This window comes from Andrographis paniculata, unplaced genomic scaffold, assembly GCF_009805555.1.
Source record: "Andrographis paniculata isolate CXL003 unplaced genomic scaffold, ASM980555v1 Contig64END, whole genome shotgun sequence".
Taxonomy (NCBI): domain Eukaryota; kingdom Viridiplantae; phylum Streptophyta; class Magnoliopsida; order Lamiales; family Acanthaceae; genus Andrographis; species Andrographis paniculata.
In genome coordinates, this window is record NW_026137600.1 from 73574 (window position 1) to 99161 (window position 25588).

A 25588-nucleotide genomic window follows, 5' to 3' on the forward strand; every position below is an offset into this window, starting at 1 on the left:
TTGTCCATGGCGAGGGACAAAATGAACTTATGGTTATGTAATCATTATTTCATATGATCGAAAATTCCTTGCATCTTTGATTAATGTGTGTTGGATAATCGGTTATTTACATAATCTATTAATTGGTGAGCGAAATAAATAAATATTAATTATTTTTGTATATAAAATTTGGTTAATATTTTGGCTAGACAAATTGAATTGTGTAGTCCTAACTTAAACCCGGATATACTATCTAATTCACACTGTTATCAGAATAAAATATTATCTGTTGCATGAATTTTCAAACAAAAAGTTTAGAATTAAAATAAATTACAATAATTTCAAACTAAAAAGTTTAAAATTAGAATAAACTTTCACAAAAAAGAAAAATTTGTTATTATAATCAATTATGACAGCTTCAAAGGGAATGTTTAAAATTAGAATAAATTAAAGTCCGGATTGATTCCTGCCATTGCCTATATAAAGTGTTTCATCTTCATTCTAAACACACATTCACTCTTTCTCTTCTAACTTTTCGGCAACTGCTTAACTAAATTCCTCTCTCGTTTTGTTCACGAAGTTCCGTCACCAAGCTCCGATGATCTGAGGTGCCACTTTTATCGGAGACGAAAATGATTTTATCTTTAAGTTAGAATGTCGTCCACCAAAGGCGTGTATCTAACTTCCGTAAATTTACTTCTCGCAATACCCCTGTTTAACTAACAATGTGAACTCTAAATATATGACGAACTTGAATAAGAATGAAAGAAAAGAATAGGAATAAGAATGAAAGAAAAGAATAGGGGATGCTTTGTATGATCTTCTTTGCTTACTTCTCACCGCTTGTTTGGGACGATATCAACGAGTTCAAAGACGCATTTCGAGTAGCCCCAATCATTGCCGTACCAGGCGATGACCTTCACCATGTCGTCGCCCAAGACCATGGTCAGGGAGGAGTTGACAGTCGATGACACATCGTTGCACCGGAAATCCACAAAGACGAGGGGCTCATCCATCATATACACTCTTTGTCTGCAGCCTCTCCGAATGCGGCGTTGACTTCGTCCGCGAATGTCTTCTTCTCGACCTGCATGATGAGGTCCACGACGAAGACATTGGGTGTAGGGACACGGAGGGCAATCCTTGCCTTTTGAGCTGCGGGAGGACGAGCGTCACTGCCTTGGCTGCACTGGTGGATGTTGGCACTATGTCTATGTTGGGCACTGCTGCACGTGCGTGCGCGTCTCAGGTCATGAAGCCTCTGGTCACCGGTGTACGACTGAGTCGTGGTCATTGTCCCTTTCATAATGCATGCGCTCAATGTACACTCGTTAGTAAATATTGTAAATCAATCATATCAACGTTGTGCACTTTGTTATGGCTTTCTTTATGTACACGGTCGTGTATGTTTGCGTAGTCTATTGGTGACTGCGTGACATGGCCGTGTTCGTATGACACTGTCAATATTTTCCATTAGTTTATATTAGAAAGAAATTTGATATTGTATTAAAATCGATGATTTGTTGTTTTGATGGGATCCATCTCTATTTTATCCCTTAAAAATTTCTACCCTCCTACTTTAGCCACCGCCATTCACTCATCTCTTCTTCTTTCTTTCTTCTTCTTCTTCTTCCTCGAGGTGAGCAAGTCTACTTCATCTGCTCTTTGCCCTTTTCTGATTGATTAATATTCCCATCCGAAGGTTAGAAGTTGATCAGGTCTCAGTTTATTCTTATTTGTTATTTTTATGTCTTAAATAACTTATTTGGTTTCATTCTGTTCCGTTTCTTGACTGTTAGACACGGTTTATTTGGTTCTTTGTAAAGCTATATATTACACTAGTCACGGTGTATTCTATTGTGTTGTGTTTTTCCAAGGGTCTCCTTTATCAATATATGTTCTTTAGTTGTCGGAAATTAATATAGGATCGATAGGTGTTCAATTTTGAATGTTATCGTGGTATTATTATTCTAGATTTGGTGGGTGTGTAATTGGGTGAATGTGGATGTAAATGTGAGCAAGCAAATACTAGCGGAGCTGTTCTTATTCCCATAACAATTTACCATATGTTGTCCAAAAGAAAGCAACTAGGGTTGAGAATTTATGTCCATAAAATTGTATATATATATATATATACAAGCAAGTCCAGTGGTCATGAATCTATTGAACACCACCACCCACCATGACATAGTTCGAAACTACAAGTGGCCGCGCTAACCCAGCATGGTTGTGCAGGCAGCGTGTTGTATTCACAGCCCTTCTTCATGCCTGAAAGAATGCGAAAGGATATGCAAGAGCACCACAGCCATCAAAAACATCTATATCGTCACGATTGTGGTGTGCGGCTGCGCTCGAGTAGCTCTTCCCAATCAACAAAACGCTCCAGCAACTCTGTTTCCTTGAGGACTAAGCAGTCATCATCTTTTCCAAACCAGTCATAACGCTGCTTAGCTATGTAGTCATAAACGGAATCCCTTAGAGGAGCAGGGATCGCCAATAAAGCGCCTAATGCAGAATAAGGCCTGGGCAAATATGACAACACCCTTAACGCAGCTGCAGACAAGCATACCAGGAACCATTACAATCCTTTTGATGCAGTCGCTTGCTGTTGGAATCATTTACGGACACCAAGTAAGGACCAAGGAAGAACTTACCTGCAGATCCTTGGTGGTGTGAGCCAGGACCCTCAACAAACAGGAAGCGGCGGAGAACATCTTCCCGCTCCAATCCACAAATCTTCAGATATGGCTCAGCTGCTTTTGACTGAACACAACAGAACTTGATTTTTCTATCAGTATCAGCCTTAATTATCCACTTCACTCCTACATGTTTGAAAGACACATTAGAAGGAAAGTGGTAACACATTATATATCTCTGGGTTTGGATAGAGGTTAAGTAGACTTATTATATTACTCATGTTGGTCCACCTTTATTTTCAAAAGTTCACTCAAAAGAACTCTAGAACTAATCGTGCATGGCAAAAGGAGTTATGGGACCTTTCTGCGATTATATAGTCAAACTTCCGAGGCCACAATTATCTACTATACTGGAAATCTCTAGGGAGGAGTACCAATTTTGAAAAGCATGACTATATCAGACAACGTATTGTTCCAACAACATTAAACCAGGAACAAACTCAGAGTCACCCGTTTCAAATTCGAGTAGCAAGGGAAAAGAAAGTAATCCAAACATTTCTACACCACAAATCATTACAATACTAGGATTCCTCAGTAGTATCAATTAGAAAAAGAGAGTTGCAAGCGGCCAGGAACCTCTCATAAGTCATGTCACCATCCCTTCTCATATTCGAGGAGAAACAGTTATCTTGTCATGTTAGATGCATTAACAAAATCAGTGGATTACACTACAAAAAAATAAAAACTCAGTTTGTTCCATGCGAGTTAAACTAGTTACTCGGGTATTTTATTGACTACCTTTAAGCTGTACAGCCCTTTGTTTAATGTTATTCCATTCTTCCCAAAAGGGCGTCAATGGATGCACATCAAGCTATTCATAGCTATTTTCAGCAATCTTGAAATGCGTGGACTCCAGGCATAGTACATACCATCCATTTTTGTTCAATTCTAGTAAAGATCTAAACAATGATGGAATCAACTAAAGATCGAAGATCTGTTATTACGGAAATCTGCGCTAGTTTCATAGATGCCCCTTGAAGTTCCCAAATACGCAATTACATCAGTAGTTACACCACACGCAAATACCATAACGCAAGTTCCTTGCCTGCTAGAATCGCCCTGAATTATCAAGAAATGCAATTTGATTTTGTTCCCAAATATTGCATTGAATGTATTTGCGAATTGGCTAAAAATCCAAATGCCTACAGGTAGTTTGCAATGGCTTCTGAAGAATTTTTTTTTTCTTTATCAATCCAATATGAAAAGCGCTCCGCATATAGAATAATACCAACACGATGCCAATTGCAACTCGGATGGATTAAAAGAGTACAAATTACCAGTGTGGCAGAGATGGCAAACGCCGTCGTACACGACGACGCGCCGTTGAAGAAGATTTGGAACCAACCCAACCTCGGTAGCAGCTGCGGCGGCGGAATAGTCAAGCACCACCTGATCAGCCGCAGCAAACTGGTCCCGCACAGGAGATGGAATTGAATAGAAGTAGCGACGATGAATCGACGGGGAGATCGAATTCGGGTTCATCCAAAGCAAGGCCGTCAGCGCCGATCCCATCCGTCGCCTCAGCTCTGTCATTTTCATTTTCACCTCCGATGCACAAGTGTTCAACCAAATTCTGATCCTCGCGTTTCATATTTCGATTAGCGCACACACGGCTTGTCAAAGTCCGCATCAATAACTAGTTATCTATCTAGAAACAAACCGCCACGGTGTCTATTAAAATGAAATATTGCATTTTCTAATCTTTTACTTTTATTTACGGGTGACTTTCTAGCTTTTAGAGTTTATTAAATCTTTTAAATTACAAAATAGTGTAACAAATGTCTCATTTTTTTTTGGTTAATTTTATATGAACGACAAAATTTATATATGTGTGTTTCGATCTCGACCTAGATTCTATCCGACTTGAGCCATGTTCGACCGAACCTGTACCGACTCAGCTTGTCTGATTTTTTGCTTTTCTTCTTAAATTAGAAGCGATCTACTCTATTCCTCATTCTAGATTTGAATAACTCCAAATATATTCCGTCACTCTTGGTACTCATACTTACCTTTTCTATACCGTTCGAGTCCACCTAGTAGTCGATAAGGTGAGGTTGTTTTCTTGGAATCTATCCATCTAGCTCTCTTTTATAAATATGGATTTGGAGTTTTTGGGAGAGAGGGGACCAAACGAGTTCTATATTCACTTCCGTGAGCGAACCACAAACTTACTACAATGCCAAATTCTTTTCTCTTTTCTCGGTTGACTATAGATTATTGTTCTGTCATTTTATACTGTATGTGCGAGGATTACTCTAGAGTTCTTTGGGTTACTGTATGCTAAAAAACACCACAATCGACACATTCGTAGGTCATCTCGTAGGACGACTTGAAATTGACGAATGAGTAGTTGCGATATAAGCCTACCTGATTAATTAAGTAATTTTCTTTCAGTGCTTTATATATTATTTTGTTTTATACTCTTAACCAATTTTAACCGCAAATCTGTGCATATCACTCCGACGGCTTCAGGATGATCAAGAAGTACAACACGTACAAATAAAAAATTTGAATAATATATTTGGAATTTTTATTTTGGAATTTTTATTTATATATTGAGATCAGTTACAAAAATATAAATAAATAAACAAAACCTAGATAAAGCTCACAATGTTACATTATGAATGTGTTAATTTCTTCCAAGTTCTTTTTCCTTCCACTTAGTCCGATGTTGACGAAGCACTCCGTAAAAATCATCACCGTTAACCTCTCTGCAAAAACCATTGGCGTCACTGGAAGTATCACTCGCCGCTGAAATCTCAAATTCTGCTCGCAATGTCGAAAAGATCTTTCAAAAACGGATTTCAAAGAAGTAAGATAAAATTTATATTTTTAAAAAAATCAATATTTTAGTTTTGTATGTTTGAGTTGGCGGTGTGCTCGAATCTATTCCTTTTGTGTCTCGATTGGATTTGTACAAACTTTCATGCTGCCCATTTCATTCATTTGACATCGAATCACACCTTGGAGTACAATATGAATTATTTGATATATTTAAAATTATAAATTATCTTATAGAGTATAAAAGCATTTTTATTTGTATTTCTATATGTTTATATTTATAGTAAAATGATTGGGGTGTGAGGTAAACAAAGTTACTTATTTAACTAATAGTTACGGATTACAAATAAATTATACCAATTATAATATGGCAATTGATTAAAAATAAAAACTTATCCAATTAAGTAATTTTTTTGAAATAAAGTTTGCGTATTAATATTAATAATTAAATTAATATATACACTTATTCATCAACTTACAAAAATCAATCATCTAAATATAAAATACTATTTTATAATAACAATATGATTATTCATGTCTAACATAATATATATATATTTACATCAAAAAATACACAATGAACAAAAAGTTTCACCACAAAAAAAAAATAAATAAATAAATAAAATTATAATTTCAACCAAAGATTGAAAAGCAAAAAAATAAAAAATATATACACCACAAAAAAAAAATTATAATTTCAACAAAAGATTGAAAAGCAAAAAAATAAAAAATATATACACCACAAAAAAAAAATTATAATTTCAACAAAAGATTGAAAAGCAAAAAAATAAAAAATATATACTCTCCATCTTGTACAAATATTATACTATTAATATTACAAAACACCAATGGAAATATTTTTGTTATTTTTCTTAATTTATGTTACATTTTTAATATAATAATTAATATTCGAAAATAAATGAAACTTTAGAGATAGAAGTAGTATATCTAAATAAATCATTGTTAATACATCAAGGGTGAAAAATAATTCTCAATATAAAAATGCCAAAATCTAAATAATACCTATTTATTGTTAATACATCTAGGGTAAAAAATAATTTTCAATATAACAAAACTGAAATTTAAATAATACCTATTTATTTAAAATATAAAAATGTTTAGTGGGCATAGTTCGGCTGGGAAAGCATCAGACCGACGGTTGCGTGGCAAAACAGTAATAAATAAGCAAGAGAGAACCTTCCATACGGTTGGGTATTAGATCCGAAGTCTGGAAAATAAAATAAAAAAACATAAAAATAAAAATTTTAAAAAAAAATGATATAAATTGACATAACATTTTCAATAAAAATAAGTTTTAATTTAATGATTTTAAAGAAGAAAATGATCATGACTGGGCAAACAGGTAGCAAGAATCAATATATTATAGTTCAAAAGCAAAACAAAAAGACATCCTAAATAATACTAGTACTAATAATAAAAGACAAAAGCAGGCAGCAGGTACCCAACCAATCACCAGAAACAAAGCGAAATAACTCGGAAAATAATGTATGATCGGCGGCCGCGGCGGCAGCACCATCACCACCGCACGTTAAGATGATCACTTGGCGCCAAAATTTGCGGGGCTTCCTCAATCTAAAATAGTAATTTACTGGATCACGGCAAAATCAGCCGAAATAATGGGAAGGAAAATGCTGCTGTACACGTTAAATGTATGTAACAGGGCAGGGAAGGATAAAAAAAGCTCATACCCCCATATTTGTTAATCCAGTCTGCGTCTAGAACACCACGGTCAGCTCCTTCTCATTCATCTCGTACACATGGTCGCTGGCATCCGAGACTGCGCTCTGCACGCACATTTTTTACATGTTTAACCTTAGCTTAGCAGCTATACTATAGTCTATACATAAATACACCAAGGAAGGAAAAGCTCGAGCAAGCAAGCAAGCAACCATAGGGGTAGTAGGCAGCGAGTGCTTTGCAAAATCAAATATACAAGTGGGCTGCTGCTGCTGAATAACCTGACCTGTCCCAGTTTGGTGAGAAAGTTATTCATAAGATTTAATGATGCCAGCCGGACGTCCTCGTTAGCCTTCAGTGCTTGAGCGATTGCAAAAGCCCCTTCATCCTGTTCGTGCAACATACAATGGACAATGGTAGTATTTATTACTTACGGAGTTTTAGATGGCACCGTGAGCACATACATACATACATACATACATAACAAAGTATTAAGCCATCTCAGATTAAATGAGTATATTACTCTTATTTCGTTGAACCCAAGGTTAAGTGACGTCAAGGCTTCATTAACCACCTTCAAGCTGCGAGCAAGGCAGATGGCACCCTACAAATAACAAAGTATTAAGCCATATCAGATTAAATGAGTTCAATGCACTGCTGACTGAAATTATCATGCGAAATAACACCAACTTCGTCTCTTAGTCCATTGGCTCGCAGATCTAGGCTTGAGATCGTACTATTATATTTCAGCATATCTGCAATATGTTCGGCTCCGTTCGCCCCTATCTGTGAAAATATCACACGCGCATTGAAGCTCACAGTTAGAATTGCAACGCCCTATCCTGCCCCCCCAAATTGTACTTTGTTTGTTTCTTACCTGACACCAACCAAGCATGAGATCTTTTATATTTCCGTGAAATTTAAGAACATCTGCTAAAGCCTTTGCACCATCAGGCCCGATGGGATTGTAACCCAGTTCCAACTGGAAAGAAGGGAGATAGACATAAGTATGGCCTGGGATGCAATCATCAGAACAAAACTACATGATCAAGAGAAGCAATGGGTGAACTCTCACAGCTGTGATGACAGAATTATCTTTCAGAACCCGTGCAATCTCGCTGATGCCCTTGGCATGAATGTCATTTCCCCCCTGCAATCATAACCGACAGTTACTTCAAAAGTATCATAAAATCACCTTCAAAATGGATATCAGTTACCAAACCACATGTGTGAATGACAAATTTTCTCTGCTTACTAAGTCGATATTTGTAACTGATCGATTCTGCTTCAGAGCCTCAGCTACTTTTTCAGCTCCCTGAGACAAATATAATAGTAAGAGGTCACTACATGTTAATGCTTTGGAATTAGAAGGGGTGCAAAATCACAATGCCTTCTGGTACCATAATTGTAACGTCTACCTCATCTCTGATATCATTCATGTAAAGACTAATCCACACCAAGCTCTTGCTTTTCTTGATATACTCAGCAACATGAAAGGCTCCTTTTGCACTAATCGAATTGTTTCCAAGATCCAACGCAGTAAGCTTCCCTGCATCAAATAGGGTGTTGGATGCCCAGCACAGCGGAGGGAAAGGTATAGCAACTGAGAAAGTGTTCAAAGCAGAATAGACCTTTCTGAGAAGACAAGCCTGACATCAGAGCAATAACCCCTTCGTCACCTATAGAGTTCCCTTGCAAATAAAGTTCCTAGGCAATAATACATCAGCACAAATTGCATTCAGTCAAATATCTAGAAATGGACATGAAAAAAATAAAAAAATTTGTTGAAATGATGTTGAACATTGAAAAAAGTACATTATGGGCTCGCCAAAGTCCATATGAAATAAGCTGTAAGATAGAAAATTCTCCCTTCTTTTGTTACACGAAAATCAGAAACTAGGAGACCGTGACAAATCTCAACATGTGATTTCAATGAAATTCTTTCTTACAACAGATTTGCACAAATTACATTGCCATATCCCACTACATCAACCTTGGTGACTTCTCGATTGTAGTAGGATAGATGTAATTATATTGTACAAACAATTAAAGGTAAATGCTAACTGATAATGATGTTTAAATGAAATATTAAAATCAAAAGGGGAGAAAAAACAGCTGGAAGGATACCCTCAAGGATTTATTTCCCTCCAGGCCTTTTGCAAGTGCAGCTGCACCAAGGGGGCCACCATAATTGCCACTGAAACATCAGCATACAAATGCCACTAATATGAAGACCAGTAATGTTCCAAAACTACAATTATATATTCATAAAAATCAAAAGATAAAAACCGCCAAGCAAAAGATTATAAACAATCAAGTTATCAGTTTCCTTCGATGTTTGCATAAAAGCAGTTATGTTGGCAGCTAGTACTTACTTGAGGTATACTGACAGTACACTTCTATTCTCAAGCAATGCTCCAGCAAGGCCAGAAAATCCCTACCTCCATTTCCAAATTAACAACAAAACAGAGTTAGTTATCACATTTAATGCATTTACACAACCTATGCTAACAAAGTACTAAACAAAATATGATTCATACAGTGTAGTCAATCATATTGTTATTAAGCTCAATGATACGTATGTTTGAATTCTTCTTCAACAACTCAGCAATAGCTTTTGCTCCCTGAATAGCAAGAAACAACAATAACAAATGAAGCCCCTTACCAAGGTCTTAATATTACCATGACCTGCATATAGAGCAATTGCTGTAACTCAACAATAACATTTTCTTAATGCTTAAAGTAATCTAACCTCATCTCCAAATGCACTACTACTAAGCTGAAGCTTCTGAATACCAGTATTGTTCACCAGAATGTCACATAAACACTGCAGGAAATTTTTAAAATTTTTATGAAAACCATTAAGAATGAACATAAATAATCGTGAGAGAGAGTGAATCTAAACAACAGTTAAAACTATTGATTGAGAAGAGCAGCCTCTAATTATAGCTGATTTGTTTGGTTGTATTTTTGGTGTTTAATAGTCAAATTTTGAACTCAAGTGTTTGCTGTGATATAGATATACATGTGGTGTGATGATTTGAATAAACCACAAAATTTGGAAGTAATGATTAAATGAGAACTGTGTATGATATAATGTTCTTTTTTTTCGGAGAAAAGGAAGTGGGGGGGGGGGGGAAGAAGGTTACTGTTGTGCAAGATTGTGAAGAAACACATAATGAAATAAAACTACAGTTTATAAATCACTAAATTCAGGAATCAGACAGAATTTCATATTGTCATTGTCAAGATTGAAATGTTCACGAACTCTAATACCGCCTATCATGCAAATATAATACTGAATCACAGAATCTGATTGATGAATATCAACAGTCACTGGGAATATGTATGTTGACATTAGGGGTATGTTTGTTTGGGGGTTTGGATTTTGGATTAGGATTTGAATAGTAAAAAAACTTGAATTAGAATAGTTGTATGATGTGATATAAATAAGTATTAATGTGATATTTTGAATGTAAAATTGATTTTTAGTATAATATAAAAAATGAAAAATAGGCGTTTGATTTGATGTTTTTTGGGGGAAAATTTTGTGTGAATAGTGGATTTCGCCCAAAATCCTTCAAACAAACACATTCAGTAGCATCCCTATAAAATGTATCTAACAATATATTAGTACAGTTATACCTTGACTCCCTCATCCCCAATTGAATTTCCCGATAAGTTAAGAGATCTCAGCGCAGCATTTGACTGCAAAATGCCATCAAAAGCCTTTATTCCCTCAGCTGTAATCCCATTAGCAGCAAAGCTCACTTCTTCAGCAGTCTGAAAATGGTAAAGCGTGTAGTAGAAAAAACAGATATCATTAGTTTAAATGTAGGGTTCTAAATAGCGATGTTCAAGCAACTTCTCACCTGATTATATGCCAAGCTCTCAGCAAGGAAAAATAGGCCTTCATCTCCAAAGTTGCGACCTATCAACGCCTTTCATTATTAGATCTCTCAGTAACAGCAAGGATAAAGAAAAGAGGTCTTTAGATTTTTACGTGAACTAGGCATTTCAAGATGGAAAATATATATATATATATACATAATACTTACAAACTAAAGTAGAAAGATCAATTACCTGACATGTCAATATTATTGAATGTCCTAAGCTCTTTGGCAAAATCATTCAGCCTCAATTTTGACTCCCTCTCAACCTTTGCACCAAAGGATGATAACAGATTCGTCCCAGGCGCAAAAGCCCACTTCACTCCCGGAGCAGGTTTATTGTTGTCTTCAAGAGGCTTAGAAGATTCTGGCACAAGAATTTTCTCCACCAATTTCCATAAAACTGTCAGCTGGAAAGACATCATTAGTTACCAATTGCGATATATCCATTTTTATAGAAATTATTCACAATATCTAGGCAGTCAATGGCCATCAATAAGCTTTCATATTAAGTAACATAGCAGCACATGAAATCCATCCTCTCTGATTTGGGCATCCCCAGCCCAAGTGAAATGGGAAATTTGAGAAAAGGAACAACCAAAAGAAACATAGTTGAAACTTTTCAATTATTGCAAAATAGTAACACAGAAGTCTATAACACAAGAAAACTTATTATTAAGAGATACCTTGTTACTATTTGGTAAGTTGAATGAATGTTGGGTGCTAAACTGAATACTTAAGTTTATGCTCATTCGCAAATAACTGAATGGAGAATGTGTTTATTTTATACTTTTATATATTATATTGATTTCTCTATGAAAAAAAATTGTCATTTTAATACTTTCTTAATATGATTATATATATAAAAGATTCATATGAATAAACAATTTTATTGAAAAAATAAATAAAATAAGAATTTAAGATTTTCAAACTATAAATAAATGTTAGGGGAAGGGGGCGGGGGGGGTGGATGGTGTTCAATCACATCAATTGTCTTCTGAAACTCAAATCATTTTTTCTCATATATGGAAAAAGGAAAAAACAGGCCTACCAACAGAAGATCTAACATTTAGTTTGTTTTAACTAGAAGAAAGAACAGATCAAATAAAATTTCTAATTTTCCCCTTTCTTTTGGCACTGAAATACAAATTACTAAAACATACTTCAAAAGTGTTATCAAACAGAAGTAGTAGGTAGGATTTAAAAATACAATCATACACCAAGTTATTCAAGATACTGCATAAGGTAAATATAATAACATGCAAAAGAGTCGCATTTAGATCCATACCATCACTTTAAATGGAAAGCAAAATGAAACGGGGACTTGATAAATACACAATTACAGGAAAGATAACCCTAGTTCCCAGCAATCAAATCATTGGAGAGTCACACCAGAAGGTAATACCATAAAGTAAACCACCATACATCCAACAAGGCAGCACAAAGGATTGGAAATATAAAACAACTGAACGAATGGACAATATTGACAACTTCCAATCTAGAGAAATGCATACCAAAAGTCACAATAAAAAATGCACCGGCAGGGAGAAGGGCGGAAGCAATATCTGAGGCTGGAGGAACCGGAGCTCGAGCTTGAGACTGCTTGTAAACTCTGCGAGAACTAGCGCCATGCCTCAAGCTGCTGCTACCAGAATTAGATGCCGATGATTTAACGTTAAGCTTATTCAAAGGCCACGGCCTGGAAGTGATGCTAACTAAACCGAACGGGGAGACTAAAGCCCGCGGATAGTGGAGAAACAAACAGGCTTTCGATGAATTTCCTTCACGAAGTATATTTCTATGCCTGCTTCCAACATCGAAGGTAATCTGACACGGAAAAAATATATATATATATATCTCAACTGTAACAAGAAGAAAGCGAACAAGAAATGAAAAAGCCAAGTCATAGACATACATACCTTGGTGTGACAGCACAGGGAAAGAGTTGGAGCAAACACCATTTATATGCGCTGATATGTATATATAGTATGAGAGTGTGAGAGGGAGAGAGAACGTGTCTGGTCGGACTGGAGAAAGGGGCTATCGAGTGTTGAAGAATAGAGGAAGGGGATAGAATAGAGAAGCAAGGCAACGCAGTTACGCGGGCGAGTCGGCGAAGGCGATGATGGGGATGGGATTGTATGGGGTGACTGCGGACTCTAATTAAATGGGAGTATTGGGCTATAAGGGAATGGGAGTATCGGGCTATTTCAGAATTATAGCCCACGTAGTTACACTATGCTATGCTCATGAAAAAAGATGCTGGAAGATGTGTGCATATATATATATATAATATATTAGCTAGTCGTGCTATGCATGAATGGATAATAAATTATTTTTTTTGTATTATTTTATTTCTACATTATTATTTTAAATGTGTAATAATAAATTATTTTTAATATTATTGTTTTACACAATATTATATAGTTACATATATTTATATTAAAATATATATATAGGTATTAAAGATTTATTTCATCCATATTATTTTTGAATGTCGTAATTTTTACTAAGTATATTATAAAAATAATATATATTTTATTCACCTTTAAAAAAAATTAATAATTCAAAATATAAAATATTATTTTTATATTATCAATACGATTTTCTCACACTCCAAATATATATATATATACAGGTCGAATGGACGGACAGGATCAAAGCCCCAGATCGGACGGCCAGGGACGTGGCTAAGGAAAAAGACGCGGATCCTAGTCGGGTCGGATCAGGACGTGGGTCAAGGTCGGGAGGCATAAGGTCAGACTGTCAGTATGTATGCGGATGGTCCAAGTTGGGATGAAGTCGGGCGGACGGTCGAAGTCGGGACGGTCCAAGCCAGGTCGAAGTCGGGACGGTCCAAGCCAGGACGAAGTCGGGACGGTCCAAGCCAGGACGAAGTCGGGACGGTCCAAGCCAGGACGAAGTCGGGACGGTCCAAGCCAGGACGAAGTCGGGACGGTCCAAGCCAGGACGAAGTCGGGACGGTCGGTCGAAATCAGACGAAGTCATGCGGACAGAGTCGGACGAAGTCGGACGGATGGTGAGGTCGGGACATGGGCCAGGCCCGAATGCGCTCGGGCTGCGAGACGAGTGTGTATTTGTGTATTTATTCGGGGTGGACCATAAGGACAAAAAATCCAACAAATCCTCCACCTGACTTTTGGTCCGAATGGTCGGGGAACATCATCGCCTATTTTATTTCATTATATATTACCCTATACCTGCAACACAGATACACAATGTTAAAAAAAAAACACTAAATTAGCCTACCAACCACACTAAGTAGTATAAGACTAATCAAAAGTATCACAATGTATATATCTCATACAAGATACGAATTTACTTGCAGGCAGAACCTTAGTACCCATATCAGCTGGGTTATATTCAGACGAGATCTTCTCTAATTTTACTATGTCTTTAGATACTATGTCCCGAATAAAATGAAAACGTACATCAATGTGTTTAGTTCTATCATGAAACACAGGATTTTTACACAATTGAATTCCGGACTGGCTATCCGAAAAAACAGTGACAGTATGTTGCAAGTAACCAATTTCAGTAATTAAACCCTTTAACCACACTGCTTCCTTTAAAGCTTCAGTTATTGCTACATACTCAGATTCAGTTGTGGACAAAGCAACAATATGTTGCAATTGTGATTTCCAGCTAACACTAGTTCCACACAAGGTAAAAATATATGAGGTAGTACTTTTCCTAGTGTCTCTATCATTAGCGTAATTTGAATCTACAAAACCCTCTAACTGTATATTTTTAGTATATTTACCAAAGACTAAACCCACATTGATTGTACCAGATAAGTATCTAAACACCCACTTTAAGGCATGCCAATGTTCTAAGCCTGGATTTGACATATACCTACTTAAACAACTAATTGCATAGGCTAAGTCAGGCCTAGTGCTAACCATTAAGTACATTATGGAACCTATGGCATTAGAGTATGGCACATGCTTCATATATTCACAATCAGATTCAGATTTTGGACATTGGTCCCTACTTAACACAAAATTAGAAGCCATTGGAACAGATACAGATTTTGCATCACACATGGAAAATTTTTTAATAATTTTCGAAATATAGGAGGATTGGTTTAAAAACAGTTTGAAATTTTTTCTATCTCTAATAATTGTCATGCCTAATATCACCTTGGCATCCCCCAACAATTTCATGTCAAAATTATCACACAAACACTTAATCACATTATCAATCAGCTTTATACAGGGACTTATAATCAACATATCGTCCACATAAATGAGAAGAAAAATAGGTTGGCTTTCAACAGTTTTAAAGTATAAACAATAATCAAATTTGCTTTTAGTAAACTCAAGATTCTTCATACAATTATCAAATTTGATATTCCATTGTCTAGGTGACTGTTTTAAACCATACAAAGACTTGTTTAACAAACAAACATGATTAGTTTTATTTTTATCAATAAAACCTTCAGGTTGTTTCATATAAATCTTCTCATCTAATTCACCATGTAAAAAGGCAGTTTTAACATCTAATTGCTTTAATTCCCAGTCATAAAAGGCAACTAAAGCTAACATGATTCTCACAGTGGTAAATTTGACAACAGGGGCAAAAATTTCATTATAATCTATTCCCTCCTTTTGAGTAAAACCTTTGGCTACTAATCTTGCTTTAAACCTAATTCCACTATCTTCTTGTTTAACCTTATAAATCCATTTACAATCAACAAGAGAACAATTAGGTGGTTTAGGGACTAGACTCCAAGTTTTATTATTATATAAAGAATCCATTTCTTCTTTCATAGCTTTTAACCAATCTATTTTATTTTCAGAATTTATGGCCTCCCTAAAGGTCTTAGGTTCACTACCATCTAAATTCTCAAACACACTAAAAGCTAACGAAGTTAAATCAAAATCACCAAACCTACTAGGTAATCTAGGGACTCTCCTATCCCTATCTCTAGTCAATTGATAATTTTCTAGTTCATCTTGATCATTTCTATCAAAATCAGAATTATTATTATTCTCAACAGAATTATCAATTTCAGGCACATTGGAATTCGTTTCAGAATTATTTTCAAGAGTAATTTCATTATGAGCATCAGACAGACTATCATAATTTCCATCATTTCTAATATCAACAGAGTTATGCTCAGAATTATACTCCACCTCATTTGGTGTACCAATTGAATCTACATTTTCAACATTTGATTCAGATTTATCCCACACAGATTTTTCAACATTTAAGCATGGCATTTCATTTTCATTAAACACAACATCTCTACTAATAATGGCCTTAAAACCGGGCCTAGACCTTAACCAAAGTCTATACCCTTTAACTCCCTCCGGGTACCCTAGAAGGACACACTTCTCAGCCCTAGGGTCTAACTTGTCATTATTAGTACGTATAAAGGCAGAACACCCAAAAACCCTAAGGTTTGAAAAATCAACATTTTTACCGGTCCACTTAAATTCAGGACACAAACCATTTAATGGAATCGAAGGTGATCTATTTATTATGTAAGCTGCTGTAACAACAGCTTCACCCCAAAATTTCTTGGATAAACCGGAAGAAGCCAAAAGGCTTCTAACTCTCTCTAAGAGAGTCCGGTTCATCCTCTCAGCCACCCCATTTTGTTGGGGTGTGTAGGGGACAGTTTTATGCCTTTTAATACCATTTTCTTGACAAAACATATCAAACCAAGAATTACAGAATTCTAAGCCATTATCAGTCCTAAGACATTTTATTTTCTTTTCAGTTTGATTTTCAATTTTAACTTTCCAATTTTTGAAAGTTTCAAATACATCAGATTTTTTTTTTAACAGAAAAACCCATACTTTTCTTGAAAAATCGTCTATAATGGACAAAAAATACCTAGACCCTCCTTGTGTGGGCTCACTAGCTGGGCCCCACACATCAGCATGTAAATAGTCTAGTTTTTGTTTTGAAAAAATTCTGTTGTTATTATTGGGAGTTTGGGGAAAGTGCACTTTATGGTGTTTACCATAAACACAGTTATCACAAAAGACTACAGGTTCAAATTTTATTTTTCCAAAACAGCCTGTTTTATGTAAAATTTCTAGACCTCTATTACTTAAGTGTCCTAGTCGTTTATGCCACAAATCACTATTCTCTAAAACAGAATTTGCAGAATTTACAGGCACATTTATTGGTTCAGCGCAAGTAACATACAGATTATTACGTTTCTCAGCTTTAAACATGACTAAGGACCCCTTAGTAATTTTCATGCAATTACTCCCCCATTTACCCTCTAATTCTAAATCGGACAAAGCAGCACAAGATAACAAGTTATTTGATAAACCAGGAACATGCCTCACATTACTTAGTTTCAATACAAAACCAGTGTTAAATTTTAAATTTACACTTCCTATTCCAAGAACATTGGATACACTGTTGTCAGCCATTGAAACAGTGCAGTTTTCTAAGGTTTTGTATTCACTAAAAATTGATTTTAAAGGAGTCATATGATAAGTACAACCAGAATCTATAAGCCATTCATTTGCACAAATATCCACATTTGAACAGTCGGTCTTAACAGCAAAAACATCATCACTCATTTTATCAAGCAATGTCATATTTGCTACTTCACAAGTTTGCTGCCTTTGACTATTGTTACTGCTATCATTACTGTAATTTTTATTTCTTTTAGGGCATTCGCGTATAAAATGATTTGGGTCACCACAATTAAAACATCTTCTACCCCCTTTATTAGGAGTTTTAGATCTGTTTTTATTTCTACTTTTAGATCTATTTTTATTATTATTATTTTGGTTTTTGTTACTACCAAAATTATTTTTCTTATTTGATCTAAAAAGTGACCTACCCCTAACATACATAATTTCACCCTTACTTGACTTGTGAGTTTGTAAATCTAATTCTTTAGATTTTAAACCATTAATAACTACATCTAATGAAATAAAATCACGCCCATATTTAATGGCTGATTTTACATCAGAGTATGAGTTAGGTATGGCATTCAATAAAACTATAGCACTATAATCATCAATGTTTTTATCACCAGTAAGTTTAATATCTTGTATTAGTTTAGAAAAAACATCCAGATTTTCTTCAATTGATTTTGATAAATCAAGTTTAAAACTGAAAAATTTTTCTAACAGATACATTCTACTTGGTAATGATGTTTGAGTGTATAGTTCATCTAATTTGTTCCATAATGCCAAAGCAGATTCTTGTTTGCCTACTTTTCTAATTACATGATCAGCCAAATGTAAGATTATAGTAGATGAAGCAATTTCATCCAATTCAACTCTCCTCTCAAGAGGAACTTGAATTGAATGATCAGGCTCCACTGCTTTAATCAACCTTTGAGTTACTAAAATACTTCTCATTTTTTGTTTCCAAATTGCAAAATCCATTTTTCCATCAAAAGGTAGAATACTAAAACCAGAATGACTAGCCATTTTATTTATATTAAAAAAAAAACAGATTTTCAGTCAAATATTACTTAGTTTTCAGAAAATTATTTTTCTAATTTTCACACAAAACAGAAACAAAAATTTGGCAAAATATCACACTGTCGTGCAAGAAAATACAGATTATCACACACAACAGATAATCACAGCAGGCAAAGAATTAATCACAAGATATAACCTAACTATATCAACATACACAAAACAGTAATTGTATAAGATGAGTTTTAGAGATTACCCTTGAAGCACAGCAACAACAAAAATATTATTCCTACAAAAAATAGGAACAGAGAACAAAAACAGCCTATTCTCCTTTTTGGAGAACAGGGGTTAGCAATGGTTAATTTCCAAGAAACAAAAAATTACAAGAATTTGTTTCTTTTCTAACCAAAAGTTAGAATCACCGAAAATTAACACCAAAAAGTGTTCTCAATATATCCGACACAACAATGCAAAAAACAGACTGGATGACAGGCTTACAGATCTTATCACAATTTTCAAACGAGAACAGTTTGAAAATTAAAGAACCTTTTTCAAAAAACTTTTAATATTTTCGAAACACTTTTGAACTTGACTCCACAGTAAAGAGATCCAAACAAATTTAACAGATCTAAAACCACACAGAGGCAGATTATCCTGACTTATACTTTATTTAACAAAGAGAGTTTGAAAAAACAAAACCGTTTCTGAAAAATACACCGGTTTAGTAACAGAACTAACTGAAACTTAGAAGAACAAAACGATTTTCTCAAAATAACAAAGAAGACACACAGAGCTCTGATACCACTTGTTATTAAAAAAATTGCGGAAAAGGATCAAATTCTTTATTAAGAAAATCGAACAAAAACTTTAACTAGTTTTGGCTAGGCTCAGCCCCTAACCACTCGAAACACAAAATATACACATACACACTCGAATCGCGACTAACACAAGCACATCGGCCACAACACCACGACTCACAACCACAAAACACCCCCACAGTAACAGTAACAGGCATACAGGAAACAGAAACCACAAGCCTACAGTTGAACGAGCCCCTTTCGGCTGCGAACAACACACACACAGGGGAAACAGGTGCCAAAGGAACTCCACAGACACAGGAGGAAAGGCACTACACAAACAACCGCCGTGAACCGCCGTCGGACGAGAGAGTGAGAGAACCAATCGAGAGAGAGAGAGGCTAGAGAGGGTAAGCTTTTTGAGAGAGAGTGGGTGATGTATCGAATTCATTCTTTTCTCACACTCCAAATATATATATATATACAGGTCGAATGGACGGACAGGATCAAAGCCCCAGATCGGACGGCCAGGGACGTGGCTAAGGAAAAAGACGCGGATCCTAGTCGGGTCGGATCAGGACGTGGGTCAAGGTCGGGAGGCATAAGGTCAGACTGTCAGTATGTATGCGGATGGTCCAAGTTGGGATGAAGTCGGGCGGACGGTCGAAGTCGGGACGGTCCAAGCCAGGTCGAAGTCGGGACGGTCCAAGCCAGGACGAAGTCGGGACGGTCCAAGCCAGGACGAAGTCGGGACGGTCCAAGCCAGGACGAAGTCGGGACGGTCCAAGCCAGGACGAAGTCGGGACGGTCCAAGCCAGGACGAAGTCGGGACGGTCGGTCGAAATCAGACGAAGTCATGCGGACAGAGTCGGACGAAGTCGGACGGATGGTGAGGTCGGGACATGGGCCAGGCCCGAATGCGCTCGGGCTGCGAGACGAGTGTGTATTTGTGTATTTATTCGGGGTGGACCATAAGGACAAAAAATCCAACAATATGTATTTTTTATATTTTAATAATAGTATTTTTAAGCTAAAATAAAAATATCATTAAAATGATAACTATTTTTTTTTATTTGTTTATGTAATTATAAAAATTTTCAGAGATAAATATTATGAAAAAAAAAAGTCAACTAATTTGATGAATTACAAATGTGCTAAAATTATATGGTAATTTTAATTGCATTTTTAATAATTTATTACTCGATTTGTTTGGACGTAGTTTGAAATTGATTTAAAATAAGATATTAATTTTAGTTTTTATTCAAATAATATTTTGTAAAAAAAATAGTACTCTCTATATTTCAATTTAAAATATTATTTTATTATTTCGTTTTTGTCATTTAAAAGTACTAATTTCTTATTTTAGTAATTCTACAAAAGTCAAAATTTCTAACATATTTTTATTAATAAATATAATATTATTATTTTTTTAATCTATTACAAAATTTCAAAAATATATTAAAAAGGGACGAATGGATATATATTTATTGAAATTGAGCCAATTAATAATATTGACTTAAATTTGAAATACTAAAAAATATATATATTATTACTCTATCTAAAATAATATACTCACTCAATTTGCTCAAAACATAACTTCTTTTTGTTCTATTTTCATTTATCCAAACTCTATATATTCATTTATATTTTATTTATGATTACTAAAAAAAATATTTAAACATAGATAAAAAAAATATTTAAACATAGATAAAAATATTTTTTTATTGAGACATAGAAACGAAAAAAAAATGACTGAATCCTATGTATAAGATTGGTAAAAATTTAAATAAATTTATTTATATTTATTAAATATATTTAACTTGATAAATTAATATGATTATGAGAGTATATTGCACTTAATTACTTTTTTATTTAAACATCATTCTAATTTTTAATTATATTACAGCATATGAAATGAACTGTTAGTTTATATATATTATTTTATTTTTATTTTTTGGAATTTACTGTCTTGTTTTAAATTTTAATTTTACTAAAAATAATTATTTTTTATTTTGATTTATTCATATATTCTCTTTGTCCCACAACTATATATTTGTTTGTTTTTTGCACATAGTTTTATAAATATTAGTATTATATTAAAATGTAGTAGGAATAAAATAGAAATGACTATAATAATTTTATTAGTATTGCGTGATAGAAATGCAATGATATTTGTGTAATATATTGTAAGTCGTAAGAGTATTTGTAATGTTAGGTAAATAATACAATTACTAAAAAAAATAGGTACTTTGTTATGGACAGACTAAAATGAAAAAATAAATATTTGGTTACAGGACGGAGGGAATATATTTATTATGTAAAAATTATCTAAATGATACTTTTTCTATTTCATATTAAATGTTTATTTATTTTTTATTCTTTTATATAATTTGTTATTTTTTTTAAATATAATTATAGATTTATTCATATTTTATATTTTATAATTTATAATTTTTAAACTGTAATTAAATTATTTAATTATTTTAATTTATAATTATTTTTATTATATAATAGTTATTTTTAAATTATTTATTAAAAAATAATATTATTTTTATTCTTCGCGAATAGTCCACCTCTAGTTTTTTTAATTTTATAATTATTAATTTTAATTAGTAGGCCCCACAAGAGAAAAATTAAAAATTTATAATTTTTAAATTTTAATTAAATTATTTAATTATTTTTTTCATTTATAATTATTTTTATTATATAATAATTATTTTTAAATTATTTATTAAAAATTAATATTATCTTTATTCTTCAACAGACGCCAATCGTCCACCTATATTTTTTTTTCAATTTTATAATTATTAATTTTAATTAGTAGGCCCCACAAGAGAAAAATTAGAAAAAAAAAAGAAAAAAAAGTTAAGAAAAACATTGATTCACCGCATGGCGAACCAAAATCTAACGGTAAATATATATATATTAGATATTATATATATTTTATTTTTGTAATTTATATTGAATTTATTGTTATATTTAAATTTTATAGTATTTTTATAATATATAATATTTTGTAACCAAAATCTAACGGTAAATATATATATATATTAGATATTATATATATTTTATTTTTGTAATTTATATTGAATTTATTGTTATATTTAAATTTTATAGTATTTTTATAATTTATAATTATTTGAATTCTACAAAATGATATAAATATTGAATATATTTTATCAATTTGAAATTTAAAATACATAAATACAAATATTATATAATTCCATTGAACAAATCAATATTAACAGATTTAAGTTATTTGGTTCGATGAATAACTAAGTTAATTGTTTTTATTTTAATTTTAAATATTTTTATTGTAATTGCAATGTAATGTAATATTCCTTACGTCCCGAAACTATAGTCATGGTTGCGTTGGATACGAGATTTACGGAATGTTAATATTATATTGACAATGGGTAAAAAGTATAGATAAAAGACATTTTTTTTTATCCTTGTGAGTGAATTAGTGTAAAAGACAGTGGCAATTGTATTGTGTAATAATAATGAAAGAGTAAGGGCATTTATATAATAATATGATTATTTATGAAAATAAGATTATTGTTTTTGAACGGACAGACAAAGATGGTAAACAAGACTATTATATTGGGACGGAGGAACTATAATGTAATTTTTTCTTCAAAAAATTTAATTACTATTTTTATATTTTATTTTTTAATTAACCAATAATAATTATAACAAGAAAAATACAAATTTGATATTAAAATTAAAAGTTAAAAATAAATTAAAACTAAATTTAATTAAATCATAAATAATACTCCCTCCGTTCCGTTGGAAGGGTGACGTTTGATTTTTGCACGTAAATTTTTTAATATTAGTATTATATTAGATTGTAGTAAAAAGACAAAAATACTCCTATTAGTACGGTGTAATATAAAAATATTGACATTTGTGTAATATTTTGTAAGTTGAAATGGTATTTATTATCTTACGTAGGTAGTATAATTACTAAATTAGGAAATGATAACCTTATTTTGGAACGGACGAAAATGAAAAATAGTAACATTTCAAAGAGGGAGTATAACTTTGTTTCCATAATTTTTTAATAAATTAAAATATTGAAAAATAATAATATAATATAATAATTAAATAAATAATTAATGCTAAAAATTAAAACTATAATTAAAAAATAATATATATATAATATGAAAATAAAAATTTATTAAAAAATTAAGATGACTATCTTTATTGCAAATATAAAATAGAAGAGAGTATCTCCGATAGAAAAATAAAGTGACGTGGATAACAAAAAAAGTAGTGGAGTGGATATCTCCAGGGGATGGTCTAACATACTACAATAGAAATTACTCTAACCTCCGGGTTATGGGTTTAAGTACGATGCTTTTAGGTTAATTTGCCATCCATATAGTTTCATAGTTTCCTTATTTAGTTGGCTCGGTTTTCAACGTTAAAAAAAATAGAAATTACTATTCCTCACCTTAGGTTAGATTTCCTCTTTGGCTAAGGCAATTAGTTATAATACTACTATGATTTTATTATTTTCATATAAATAGTATTATTGATATTTTAAATATTTTAAAATTATATTTTGATAAAATATATAAAATATAAATATATATTTATTTATTATTTTATAAATTAAAATGTTAAAAAATGAGAAGTAAACAAATCAATATTTACTTGCTTCATTCCATATTTATTTACAATAAATATTAACTTTATTATATTCCCTCCTTTTATTTATTTTTATTTTTAAATAAATTTCCAAAAATGCCACAAATTATCATCTATCATTATTTCAATAAAATATTATTTTTTTAAAAAATTTTGTGTCGAACACAAATGAACTGTTTTTAGTGGACAGATATAGTATATAACATCATAAATCATTTAGAATCCACTAAATCCCTTTATTTTTATTTTTTGCGATATAAATTTTAAAATATCTAAATACATATTTTAATTTTTTAAATTATATATATTATTGTTGATGTAATTTTTCAACAAAAATAAAGTAAAATTCAAAGACATAGAAAATATCCTTAAACTTGATTAATTAGTGCCTGAGATTAGGAATCTCTAAACACTGTACGGTACAGAAAATAAACTGGAAAATAAAAGACTGAAATTTAAAGTGGTGATCCCCAAATCTGACTTTGCTTTGTTGAAGTTGATTGAAGATGCCTTGCCAAATGATGATCCAAATCCTTAAATATTCTTTGAAGAAAACGTTCAGAACCGTCGCACTGTTTCACCAACCGTTCCCACCCGTTACAGAACTCAGAACTGCCTCTTTCATTGACACATGTCTTTAACCGCCTCGCCAACCGCATAACCCAACGACCGACCAACCGACCAATCTAGATACATAATTGGTCGCCAGATCAAAAGACTCACTGGTCGCCCCATCAAACGACCACTATTTGGTCTCTTCAATCGTCTGACCTATCAACAGACCTTTCTTCGCCCGACTTCCTTTTTCGACCGACCCCCATAGCATCCAACCTTTGTATCAACCGACCCATTTATCCGACTGCGGATAATCCGACCTGCTTGCCCGACCGCGGACCATCTGACTTGCTTATCTGATTGAGAACCAACAGACTGAGAACCCACCGACTGACTCTGGATACCTTATTATTATTATTATTATTATTATAATTATTATTATTATTATTATTATTATTTTTTGTGCTTAACAACATGTCTCCTCCTCAAGACTCCTAAGCATCATTTCTTATGATGTTTTAGGAGTTAGTAGGTTAGCATCCGAGGCTACGTCAGCCTCAGATCCGACCTCCATCCTTTGAGGCTACGTTGGACCCGACCTCCATTTATCGCGGACTGGTGTTGGCCTGGACGTTGGTCGATCTTGCACTACCATTGTATTCAGACTCCCGTCCGACTTATTCCTCCGTTCGGCCACTGTTGTTCTGTCATTCTTTTGCTCGCCTGAAAAGTTATGGTCGGCGACCTGACCCGTGTCCGTCCATTCGGCGGGGTCCTCATGACCTGTATCCGTCCATTCGGCGGGGTCCTCCTGACCTGTATCCGTCCAGGTTACGTAGTCCTCCCGATTTTTGTCCGTCCAGTCGACGTGGTCTTCCCGATCTGTATTCGTCCAGTCGGCGTGGTCCTCCTGACCTGTATCCGTCCAGGTTACGTAGTCCTCCCGATTTTTGTCCGTCCAGTCGACGTGGTCTTCCCGATCTGTATTCGTCCAGTCGGCGTGGTCCTCGTCCGTCCATTCGGTGTGGTTGTCCCGACTACGGTCCGTCCATTCGGTGTGGTCCTCCCGACCATGGTCCGTCCAGTCGGTGTGGTCTTCCCGACCATGGTCCGTC

The 25588-nt window shown here is 33.8% G+C and overlaps 2 protein-coding genes and 1 pseudogene across 6 annotated transcripts; all 3 read right to left on the reverse strand.

Moving 5' to 3' along the window:
- Positions 1 to 575: 575 nt before the first annotated feature.
- LOC127261907 (glyceraldehyde-3-phosphate dehydrogenase A, chloroplastic-like) lies at positions 576 to 1282 on the reverse strand (annotated as a pseudogene).
- A 711-nt stretch (positions 1283 to 1993) lies between these two features.
- LOC127261599 (uncharacterized) lies at positions 1994 to 4302 on the reverse strand. The gene is made up of 3 exons (XM_051289872.1): positions 3953 to 4302; positions 2634 to 2801; positions 1994 to 2532 (listed from the first exon to the last, which is right to left on the reverse strand). The coding sequence occupies exons 1-3, from the start codon at positions 4212 to 4214 to the stop codon at positions 2306 to 2308; spliced, it is 657 nt and encodes a 218-aa protein (XP_051145829.1). The 5' UTR covers positions 4215 to 4302; the 3' UTR covers positions 1994 to 2305.
- Positions 4303 to 6820: 2518 nt separating this feature from the next.
- On the reverse strand, positions 6821 to 13193 carry LOC127261757 (uncharacterized). 5 transcript variants are annotated; one of them, XR_007840981.1, is made up of 19 exons: positions 12964 to 13193; positions 12559 to 12871; positions 11238 to 11447; positions 11027 to 11085; positions 10800 to 10937; positions 9907 to 9981; positions 9695 to 9778; positions 9530 to 9591; positions 9282 to 9351; positions 8786 to 8861; positions 8573 to 8703; positions 8410 to 8469; positions 8230 to 8304; positions 8032 to 8136; positions 7845 to 7940; positions 7678 to 7758; positions 7367 to 7542; positions 7166 to 7261; positions 6821 to 7049 (listed from the first exon to the last, which is right to left on the reverse strand). XR_007840981.1 is itself a non-coding variant. In XM_051290119.1 (19 exons), exons 1-18 carry the CDS (start codon positions 13003 to 13005, stop codon positions 7193 to 7195), a joined length of 1848 nt encoding a protein of 615 aa, XP_051146076.1. In that variant the 5' UTR covers positions 13006 to 13191; the 3' UTR covers positions 6821 to 7049; positions 7166 to 7192. The 5 variants fall into 5 exon arrangements, 4 of the variants coding, with proteins under 4 accessions (XP_051146076.1, XP_051146078.1, XP_051146075.1 ...); XM_051290119.1 differs by having other exon boundaries at positions 7441 to 7542; positions 12964 to 13191; XM_051290121.1 differs by having other exon boundaries at positions 6821 to 7065; positions 7441 to 7542; positions 12964 to 13191.
- Positions 13194 to 25588: the final 12395 nt, after the last annotated feature.